The sequence below is a fragment of the Propithecus coquereli genome, unplaced genomic scaffold, assembly GCF_000956105.1.
Source record: "Propithecus coquereli isolate 6110/MARCELLA unplaced genomic scaffold, Pcoq_1.0 Scaffold168, whole genome shotgun sequence".
NCBI classification, from domain to species: Eukaryota; Metazoa; Chordata; class Mammalia; order Primates; family Indriidae; genus Propithecus; species Propithecus coquereli.
Genome location: NW_012141413.1, coordinates 2,441,946 through 2,453,294, shown reverse-complemented (window position 1 = coordinate 2,453,294; position 11,349 = coordinate 2,441,946). Strand labels below are relative to the sequence as shown.

General features: G+C 50.0%; 1 protein-coding gene across 1 annotated transcript in view; it reads right to left on the bottom strand.

Annotated features, from left to right (window-relative positions):
* The window catches only part of CENPJ (centromere protein J), a 51,778-nt gene that overhangs the window by 7,073 nt on the left and 33,356 nt on the right, over positions 1-11,349 (bottom strand). Inside the window, exons 10-16 of the mRNA XM_012641672.1 lie at positions 6,442-6,681; positions 3,630-3,714; positions 2,094-2,158; positions 1,755-1,871; positions 721-861; positions 560-644; positions 358-478 (exon numbers count right to left, since the gene is read on the bottom strand). Of these exons, the coding sequence (XP_012497126.1) occupies positions 358-478; positions 560-644; positions 721-861; positions 1,755-1,871; positions 2,094-2,158; positions 3,630-3,714; positions 6,442-6,681 (854 nt within the window). The remainder of the gene's footprint in view (positions 1-357; positions 479-559; positions 645-720; positions 862-1,754; positions 1,872-2,093; positions 2,159-3,629; positions 3,715-6,441; positions 6,682-11,349) is intronic.

Sequence of the window (11,349 nt, the reverse complement as noted above, 5' to 3'; positions counted from 1 at the left end):
AAGCCTGTTTTAATAAATTTGTATTTTCACTACAAAATGCTTAGGTTTCATGTATTCTGCCTCTAAGGAAGAAAAATGATCACTGACCCTTCTTACCACTAAATTAAAAAACAGCCTGCTCCATCAGGTGGGGAAGGAAGCTGTATTCCTGGGAAGGGGCACGATCAGACTTAAGATCTATTTTGAAACAATGGAACAAAAGAACACCAAGTTGACTGCTTAACGTGCTTGTGGGACATTCAAACTGAAACCCCAAATACAGGCGTAATATGCCACTGGAAACGAGACGGGGGCTAAAGACTGGGAATCACCACTTCTGAACAGACTGTGACAGGCGCTAGAGGGTGGTTTTCATACCATTGTACTCTGACAATTGTACCATCTGGGAAAATGCTTTCTTCTTGTCCATCAGCAAATAAGTTTTTAATAGTTTGGTCAGGAAACGTGATTTCTTTCCTTCCATCTGGGAAATGTTTTTCTGTTTAAAAAATAAAGTATTTACAGTAACGTTTTTTAAAGAAAAGGAAGAATTTAATGAGAGAGCAGGGTAAGTTTGTACCTATTTGTCCACTTGAGAAATGTAAAACTTCTAGTCCTTCCGGGTACGTGGTGTGAGTGGTCTGCGCAGCTGCGTAGTAGTAGATCTGCAAAGACACAAAGTCAGGACGCCTTTTCCCCAGGGACGGTTAAGCTTTGGAGAACGGCCCTGTGGAAACGTACCACTCTCTCATCTGGCATGACCTGCTTGACGTCGCCGTTAAAGAACGTGACTGTGACAGTCTTCCCATCGGCACTCACTTCCTTCCGAGTTCCATTGGGAAACAGTATAACACGACACCCGTTCTTATAAACCTTTTCCACCTAAAAAAAACCCCACAAGATCGTCACTAGGGAAGATTTCCTCCTGATACCACGTGAACAAAAGATACCGTAATTCTCCTAATTGCCTACTTTTAAGTTTTTCACAGGTAAAATATTCTCTCGAAAGAGCCTTTATTTCATCAGGAGTTGCAAACTGATTTTCTCATTACTTTTCCATTTATTAGCTGGAATTCATCTAAAAGAAAACCTTTCCTTGTCAACACTTTGTTACCCTAAGGTAGACTTTGTACAGTAAAGTCTGACTCTTCTTTTGACTGCTGCTCTGTGTTCTCCTCTCATTCCTCAAGGCTAGCGGTGAACTCGGGCCCTAGGATTTCAATTAAAATGGATCGGATTGGGGTACTTGAAAAAGTAAATGTTCTGTAAACCTGAGGAAACTTTCCCTCGTCGCCTCCCTCTAACAAACCCTGTCTATGTCCCTTCCCTTCTCATTCCCCCTCTTAGCTGGAACCCCCGCCAGGCAGTTTTCCCACTGAGAAGCTTCCTAAGCACAGGAAGAAATTGTGCAGGCGGAGGATGGAGAGAGGGCCCCTGACCCAGGAGCTGTAGAAGGGCGGCTGCAGGAAAGGAAGGCCTAGAATGAACTGAGGCTTCTCAGAAGTGCCAAGGATTACAGAATCTGTTGAGCTCTGTTTGGAGCGGGAAGAAAAAGCTTAAACACAGGGACTGGGTTCCTCCTCTTGCTGCATCTCTAAAGCCAGAATGGCAACAAAATGCGTGTTGTGCACTGCGCAGTTTCAGTGAAGCCGAAAAGGTTCAAGCCCCAGGATCCTGAAGTGAAGTCACCATCAGTGGTCTTAAAGATAAATTATTTTGAATCTAAGTGTGTGATTCTATCTTATAGAATTCATCATTTAAAAAAATTTTTTGACCTTTCCGTCAGGATGACTGATTTCCCCCTGTATTTCTTCTTTTTCTCCCTCCTGTTCACGTTCGGGATCAGGGTCTGGCAAGTCCCCTGGTTCCAGCAGCTCCCCGGGGGAGGCGGCCTGTAAGGACAAGACGTCTCAGGCGGCTCACACCCACACGTGTTCCCAGAAGCCGGGCGCCAGTGTTGTGGAATTCTATGAGCAGTGTTTGGTATTATGTCTAAAACATTTACAATTTAAATAAAAAGCCTCCTTTACACATGGTTTAGAAACTTGAGTCAGTTAACAAATCGATTTCAAGCCTGAGGACTCTTTTGAATACATAAAAATAGAAAGATTTACCCGTCCCTTATCCGAATGGCCAACATCACGAGGACGTGCAGACTTGGATCTTTGAGGTGGACCGCCTATTAGAATAAAATTATCAAAGTGAGTACATGCTGTTGGAAAAAGCTGATAGACTTGCTAGACATAAGGTTGCCACAAATCTTCGATTTGTAAAAAACTCATTATCTGCACATTGCAATAGTAAAATAAGGCATGCCTTGAAAAGTGGGGTAAAACCGTGGAGTGGGGTTCTGGGGTGCTGCTGATCTATTTCTTTACCTAGGTGGTGGTAACCCAAGTATCTTATAATCGTCAGATTGCCCATGTTATAGCCACTTTTCTAAATTTATTTCACAAAAATAATCTTTAAAAATTCCAAGTAGATCAAAGATTCAGTTGTGAATATAAAACTTCATAGAAGAAAACAGTGTATTTATGACCTGAGGATTGAGGATCTGTTGAAGTCATGAAAAGCAAAAACCGTTAAAAAGATTAATAAATTCAGTATTACAAGGAAAAACATACATAAAGAAAAAAACTAAAAAGCTAAACCCCAACTGGAGAAAATACTGGCAGTGCTTGTAACTGACAAAGGATCAGCATGCAGAATAATTAACTTCAATAAAGAGAAACACACACACTCACACCCAAAATTTTAAATAGGCAAAGGAAATGAACAGGCAATTTACAAATAAGGCTTCCCAAATGTCCACTAAAGGTAAGAAAAGATGCTCACGAGCCCTTACCAGTGCTAGGGGAATGAACCACCGTTTCGTATCTGGCCAAAATGTTAAATTCTTACCAGATCCAGCATTAGCAAGTACAAAGCGTCTTCTGCTGATAGTAAAAAACTGGAACAGCCACAGTGCAGAGCAAAGGGAAAACGTCTTAAAGTTACACAAGCCTGACAAGACCCAGCATGTCCCAGGGGAGCCACGTGCAGCCCTGCTCATGATCACGCAAAACCGGGGGGAACCTGAATGCCCATCGACAGGACGTGTAACCATGGAAATAAACTCCGATGGAATCTACGTAGCTACTGAAATCAGCCACCTGGAGTTTTTAACGTATTAATGTCGGGAAGTCATAGAGAAAAAGCAAAACTGCAGAAGGACGCGCAGAGCGTGAAACAATGCCATAGGCTGCATATCCCTCATCTGAAACGCTTGGAACCCAAAGTGTTGCAGATTTCTGATTTTTTTGGATTTTGAAGTATTTGCAAATACTTACAGGTTGAGCATCCCGAATCCAAAATCTAAAATGCTCCAATGAGTGTTTCCTTTGAATGTCATGTCAGAGCTCAAAAAGTTTCAATGGTGGAGCATTTTGGACTTTCGGACTTGAGATGCTCAACCTGTATGTTAAATTATGGACACAATGTAGTAAAGGAATTGAAAAAGCCAGCACGGAATGCTAACAGGGTAGAAATGAGCTGGCGGAGCGTGGGACACACAGGGGCTTCAATTATATCACAGTGTTTCATTTCTTAGGTATAAATTCTTTGTTCTTTAACTCTGAAATATTTTACAAAAAGATCATGCAGCTTCTTACCTTGTGCTGGCAAATAATTCTTCCTGTATTTTTCTAGCTGGGCTCCTGAAGAAATTTGACTCTTTTGAAATCGAACAGATGGGTTCTGTAGTGCGGGAGACAATTTTGAACGCGAGTGTTAGTCGGCACGTTAGTCCACCGAGCGAGACTAGCAGAACTCGGTGACGAGAACGCCGTAGGCTGTTCATCCGTGTCGCTTTCATTTGTCACAGCAGGCCCAGGTGAACAAGCTGTTATCTAGGAACGAACTATATATACAACACACACAGACTCCTTCTGACCCACGTTCACTCAAGTTACGACACGGGCCAAGTAACCTAAACTGCCGTCTGACCGTTACCGACAGCAGAGGAGCGCGCAGGCCTCAGCTTGAGGGGCTCGCGAGGGCTCGCAGCGGCGTCCCCCAGGCTCTGGCCCAGACAGAGTCTAGCCAAGCCCAGCTCCCCCTGAGGACACGAGGACGAGGACGAGGGAGCCGAGTCCTCCCTGCCCCGCCCCCACTTCCAAACCAAATCAGCTCCCCCACCAGGAGCTGGTCCCAGCTTTGACTCGCGGTCCCCTGCACCGATCGCCTCGCCAGGCCGCTCCCCGCCACATGCTGCTTGAGGGCCGCCCTTCTAGGCGCCCCCCTCGCTCCCCTCCAGTCTGTCCTCTGCCAACCCCAGACCCGGCCATCGGCCATTGTCAGTACATCCCTGTCTGCAGTTACCAGCACTGCAAAATCTCAATTTCAAAGCATTCCACTTAAAAAGATCCAAAAATAATTAGCGTGCTGTCTTCAAAAAGTCAACACCATTTAATAAAATGCCAAAGTATTTAGGGGTGAGATGCCACTGTTTCTGCAATTTCTTTCAAATGGTTCGGCAAAACATAGGAAAATACGGCAAAATGTTCACAGTGGCTGAACCCTGGTAGGTGTTCGGGTGTTCTCTAGTTTGGGAGGGTGTTGTAATAAAAAGAGGGAGGGGAGAAGGCCACTTTCTGCCTCTTCGCAGTCGTCCTCTGGCACCCTGACCACGCCCACAGCTGACAGCGCCCGCGGGTCGCTGACCCACACATGTCTGCGACGCCCTCAGGACCTTCTGGCCTACGCCCTCCTAAGGCAGCTTACACCTCTGTTTGCTGCAGTCCCCACACACTCTGCCACCTCCCCTGGCCCTCGCTCACTTGGTGGCATTCACACCACACCCCTGAACAAGAAAAAACCAACGTGAACAATTCTCACCCAAACGTCTAACCTAGGTGGGCCCCAGGGTGGCATGAATCAGACCCCCCCAGGCCTCTGCTTTCGGCTCTCAGACGCCCACCTCACCTTTCTGCACGTCCCCCTCCCGCACTGGCTGGGGGGCGAGCTCCTGCCTCCGCGTGTCTGTGCTGGCGCCAGCTCCCCCTACTTCCCCCGCGTCAGTATTTTCCTCTCTAATCCCACCAACACACAAACACCCGTTAATTTCACCATCTTAAAAAAACCAAAAACTCCTTCCCCTACGGCCACTACCCCACCTCCTCACTTCGCTGCAGAGTTCCTCCAATGGGGCCTCCCCCTCCCGAGGGAGGGATTGCGCGCAGGCCATGGTTCTCCAGGTGGCAAGTCCCACGGTCCTGTCCTTACGAACAGCAGCCGCCTCCTCCTGAGGCCCCTTCCTCACCTGCCCAGGACACCATGCCAGCCTCCGCTCTTCTCACTCCCTGCTGTCCCGAGTCTGTGCCCAACAGGAACTCGTCCTGCCACACCGGGCTGCCTGGTCAGCACCTTCTGGGATGTCCAGAGGCAGTTCAAGCTTCCCTTGCCCAAGGCGGCGCTGCTGACAGCCTCGCTCTCTGCCCGTGGTCGTGGTCACTTGCAGTGAACGGGAACCGCATCAGGCTAAAACAAACCTACACCACACAACAGGTGGGGCCATTCCTGACTCCCTCCTCGCTGTCACCCCAACCAGCTCAGCAACAAACCCAGTCCATTCTCCACCCGCCACGGCTGCCCGGTCAGCCCACTGTCATCTGGGGTCTGAATCCCGGCAACGATCCCAACCTGTGTGCCTGGTGTCACTCGTGCTCCCTAGAACCCATTCCGAACGGCAGCAGAGGGGCGCTGACGGCCACATAGGCCAGGCCGCCCTCCTCCAGCGCCCTCCTCCTCCAGCGCCCTCCGGGGGCTCCCAGCCCACTCCAGGAAGGCCCGGTGCCCCCAGGGCCGCAGGAAGCTGACAGCTGTCTGCCCAGCCAGTCCTCTGTGCCCTGCAGGCGTCCCTTCCCCCTTCCTCGCCCCTTCCGCTCGCATCCGCCCCCCAGGCCACGCGTCTCCTCTTAGGTACAGTCTTTCTCCCGCGACTAGAATGTCCGCTCCATGGGGGTGAGCAATTCTGTCTGTTCTGTTCAGTGCTTGGGCCCCGCGGGCCTAAGGCAGTGCCTGGCACGTCCTCGTCATCAGCAGATGAAGGGAAGGCCGGCGGCTGGATGAAAAGGGTCGGCGTGCGGCTGCAGAGACGCCGCCCGGCTGTTCTGATTGCGGCCCATGGTGCGCGCCTGCTTCGTAGGAAGTGAAAGTGCCGCATAGAGCAATGCTTGCAAAGATTTTTGAATTGTGATAAAATATGTGTCACATGAAATTCACCACCTTAACCATTTTTAAGTGCACAGTTTAGGGGCATCGAGCACCTTCTTGCTGCTGTGCAGCCAGCGCCGTCAGCTCCAGAACCTTCCCATCTTGCAAGCCTGAAACTCAGTCCCCACTCCCCTGCCCACCCCGCTTCTGTCCATGTGACAGGGAAAGCTCAGGCGCCTGCCTGGCACGCCCTGCCCTGCCCAGACCTACCGCGGACTCGCCCTTCTTCCCGGCCCCTCGCGGGTCCGCCGTGGGGCCGCTCTCCGCGGCTGCCGCCTTCCTCCAGGCGTCCAGGCGGAACCTTCCCATCACCTTCATCTCTTCCCGGAGGTCCGTGTTCTCTCTGACCAACATTTCTATCTGGCTTCTCAGACGGCCGTGGGTACTTGACCATTTTGCTTCCTTTCTTTTTAAATCTTCCCGTAAATCTGCTATTTGCTGTTTTAAAGCCTCTCCAAAAAAAAAAAAAAAAAAGAAAAAGCATGAGTAGAATTAAGAATTCGAACAACGTAACAGAAGACAAGACACACGTCAGTGAGCCCGCACAGCCCAGCACAGACAGGCACGCGGAGGCGGCAGCAAAGCTTCTGCGCGCTGGGCCCTGCGGTCGGTCCCAGGAGGCAGGACAACCGCGCAGGAGCTGACCGTGACGCGCCAGGGGGATGAAGGCCTAACCCCAGACAGTCACTGAGAAGAACGAAGGGGATAGATGGGAGAGATCTGGTCAAGAGAAAAATCAACAGCAATCCGTGAATAACGGAAGGAAGCGTTGATATAAAGGAAGGATAAGATGCCAAAGTCCAAACTACATGCCCTAAAACTGATTCTCTCTGAAATGTGTGAGAAGAAACAGGTTTTAAGAAAATGAGTTGTTTTAGATGGACTAAGTAAGTGAAAAAACTGATGGAAATGTCTGGAAGCAACTTGAGATCACGTGTAGGTGCAGGTGAAGGGCAGTGGCCGAGAGCTGAGAAAAGGGGCACAGACAGGTGCCGGCGGAGGCCCTGAAGTGCACCCCGAAAACCCGCTCAGCGTGAGAGCCCGGGTGACGGGGGTGGCCCTGACCCCAGCCACCTCACGGCGACCACACAGCAGCCCAGGGGACCGAGGGAGGAACCTCCCCTCCGGGTGCCACATCACAGACGGCGTGGACTTTGGATTTGGTGAGATCAAGACTCAAATACGGGTTTCGTAACTTGAAAGCTTAAAACAAGGTCAAGAACTTCTCTGAACATCAGCTTCCCTATCTAAAAAATTGCGGATTACAACAAATAAATGAGAAATTTCTGGCAAGCATTTTTATGACGTAGGAAAATAGACTTACTAAAATGGAAACATACAAGTCTAAATGGGCTAAGAACTTGACAGCAAACGGTATTTATAAACTATCTACTATCAGGCACCATTACAGGTCCTTGGGCTGCCTCTGGGAGGGCCAGTGAGAGGGTGACAGCAGGGGCAGGTGCCCGAGGGCGCACGGGGGGGGAGGGGGCAGCACAGCACAGGGCGGGGCTCTGGACACAGATCGCAGGAAGACAACGCCCAGAAGCACAGATGCAGGCATGGGGCCAGCACAGGGGACCAGGGAATGACGGGAGGACTGGCAGAGGACAGGAAAGGGAGCGAGGCCAGGTCACATAGGACCTTGAGGTTCTTGTAGGAAGAAAGAAGTGGAGCCATCGAGGGTCTGAGCACAGAGAGCATGTGGCTGCCTCCGTACTGAACAAAGCCACAGGGACAGGCGGCTGGTGAGTCACTGATTCAGAGGTGGCAACTCGAATCTGGGTGGATTTTCTGACAGAACAGCCTGGAATGTGAGAGACAGAGATGCCTCGAGAATGATCCTAGGCCCCTGGCCTGAGCACAGGAGGATGAGGGGGACAGTCTGGGGGCCACGGGCAGACGTGCTGCAGTGTCCAGCAGCTATCGGACCGCGGTGGTCCAGGCTGGGTGCAAGCCCGGGGCCCAGCTTGCCAATCCTAACGTCGGCTCAGGGGCTGAGCCTCCTCCAGCTGCTGAGGTCGAGGGCAGGAAGCAGCAGCAGAGACGGGGACGGGGTGGCCAGGCATGGGGACCGCAGCCCCAGCTACCCTGGGAGGCACAGCGACTGCCACAGGGCAGTTGCAGAGAGTGGAAAGGCCAGAGGCCTAAATGAAGCTCATGTGGACGAAAGACAGCGAGATTTGGAGATCTGGGGACAGTGGAGGACAAGGCTTCCAAGGAGTTTTGCTGCAAAGAGAAACAAAGAAACAGGGCTGTGGGGTGTAGAGAGATTCTAGTTTAAAGAAACAGCAGCAGCTTCGCAACCGTGGGAAGACTGGACGGAGAGGAGGAGGGTGGAGGGGCGAGGCCGCTCGAGCGGGGCTGGCAGGGAGAAAGGGCACGGGCACAGCACAGGGCACAAGTGGCGGGACAAGGGGAGAGGAGAGGAACCAGAGCTGAGGGCCGGGCGGGAGTGAGACAGTGCGACGGAGCAGCGGGGAGGGGAGAGGGGTGACCGTCCAGGCTGACGCCCGCAGACCTGCCTGTCGGTGGGACCCCCAGGCGAAGGGCCGATTCCCAGCACGCGCGCAAGGGCGAGCTCAGGAGGCCGGCAGACTTCACAGCGCGAGGACCAGGCACTGCGAGACTCCCAAACCCGCGCAGCGCCGCCTGTCACGCCCGTCTGGGCAGCAGCGGAGGGCGGGCCAGCCCCTGCGGACCCTCACGCCGGGATCCAGAGGAACGCCCAGGAGTCGCTGGGCTGGGAAACTCGCACTGGGTACGAGCCTGACTTGAGGAAGGTGCCAAGTCGCCGCCCCCAGCTCTGTCCCCACAGCAGGCGCCAAGAGCCAAACAGCACGACGGCCACCCTTGGCGCCCGGCTGGCGGCTGGGAGAGCCGGGCTCCTTGGAGCGCGATGGGCGCCGGGCGGGGCGCCGGCTGTGGCAGGAAGCGGGCGCTCTCGAAACCGGGCAGCGCCAAAGGGCAAGGGAGCCCGTGGACGTACAGGGGCCCCACTGCGACGCTGGGACTTGCTCAATAGCAAAAGGGAAAGGCTGTGACTGAGTAAGGGTGAACGTAAATTCCGGGACAGAAACGTCCTGTTCATCGCCAATTCCCCAGCGATCAGAAGTGCCTGGCACACAACAGGGCGCTCCGTAAATTCAACGAGTGAATAAATACACAAAATAAAAGAATATTTTCAACAATAACACTAAGGAAGGTTAACTATGCCATCGCCATAATTTTTTGATGATTCAATAGAAGAGTATCGATACCTATATGTTTGTTTTATACTAAGTATATCTCTGTCTCGAAAGTACATTTCTGCACAGCAGAAAGAAAGGCCATACAGGGAACTACGAATAAGCCAAATAGAGTAAGAAAATGAACTGCACCAAAACCAGAAAGAAATAATAAATACCCACGGTCGCGCGTGATAGCCAAGCATGAAAAGGGTCCGATACTGAAATCGACGCAAGTCCCATAAACTAAGGAAGCAGAAAGCGAGTTCAAGAAGGCGTCCCACACCCTGGAGAGGAGAGCCGCGGGCCGCCCCCGCCCTGTCGCCCGCTGCCGCCTCTCGCCAGCCCCGTGCCAGGCTTCCCGCCGCGCCGCGTGCCCACTCGGCCGCTGTCCACCGCGCTAGCCGCCAGCCACACGGGGCTGTTACGGCCTGGAAATGCGGCTAATGTGAATGAGAAATTGAAGCTTTAATTAATCTATTTTTAATTAATTTAAATTTAGATAGCCACGCAGGGCTAACGGCTAACAGCCTGGACAGCACAACCTGAGAGAATCAGGGGACAGAGTCTGCGAGGGAAACAAACGAGGTTGCAAGACAGTAAAACCCCCATGTATCCACCTAACAAAGTAAAACAGAACTACAAAAAGAAAGCTCATCTGCTCTGGTTTGGATAGCCTTGGAAGAAACAATGAGGTCCTGAGCTGTGAGAAAGAGGGCAAGAGGGAAAAAGAAAACAATCTCATAAGCTTGGGTGGCCTAAGGAGGTTATTTTTCCCTTTGGGGCTGCAAGATTTTCATAAGATAGCAAGGTATCAAAATACGTATCACTCTAACCCTAGGGGATCTAGAAACAAGAAAAATGAAATGACATATCCATCATATAGGTATTTTAGAATTGGCTATGGTTTTTAATTTAGTGAAGAGTTTTCTGATACCCGAATTTGATTATATTTTAACTACTGTTCAAAGTATTTGAAATGTTCACCAAAAAAAGCCATACTAAATTTGTAACTATAACTCAGATTATTTAAAGGAAATTCACTTAAATTTAATGTTAATTTTTAATATTTAACCTATCAGGAGAAGAGCAAAAAAACTCTTAAGAATTGCTAATGGAATTAAAAATTGGCATGGTATTTATGGAAGGGTAATCTCACAATATTTATCAATATACATACCCTTTAACCTAGAAATTTCACTTCTAGGAATTGGCCCTACAAATATATTCCAGGACGTAAGCTACATAGGTCATGATTTGTACTCCCAGTACATGGCTGCTACACAGTAGGTTCCAGCAACCACATGTTGTTGAGTGAACTAGTAGGAGAATGACCGTGAGGGGTGACACATGCACAAGGTTATTCAGTACAGCACTTCCTGTAACTTGAAAAAGAGCAGAAATAGCATCAATGCTCAGGTAATTAAACTATGGCACATTATATTGCTATTCTATGTAATGATAAATAATGATGCTCTTTCTCTTAAGATATATAATGATTTCAGCGCACTACCATGAATGTTAAAAACTCATGAATATATATGTATACACTAAGAATTTCTCTGGGAAGATGTAAGAGACTGATAACACTGGTTGCCTCAAGAGAGGTGAATCGGAATGGAAACAAATCAACTGTAAAAAGACACCCTGAACAATCAGGGCAATCTGAATATGGACTAATTATTAGTGGATATTAAGGAATTACTGTTAATTTGGTTAGCTGTGACACAGGTATGACACATCTTTTAGAAGGTAACTTTCTCAGTTATGGAGATTATTTACAGGTGAAATGATCAGATATCTGGGATTTAATTTAAAATATTACAGATTAAAAAACAAGGCCGGGCGCGGTGGCTCACGCCTGTAATCCTAGCTCTCTGGGAGGCCGAGG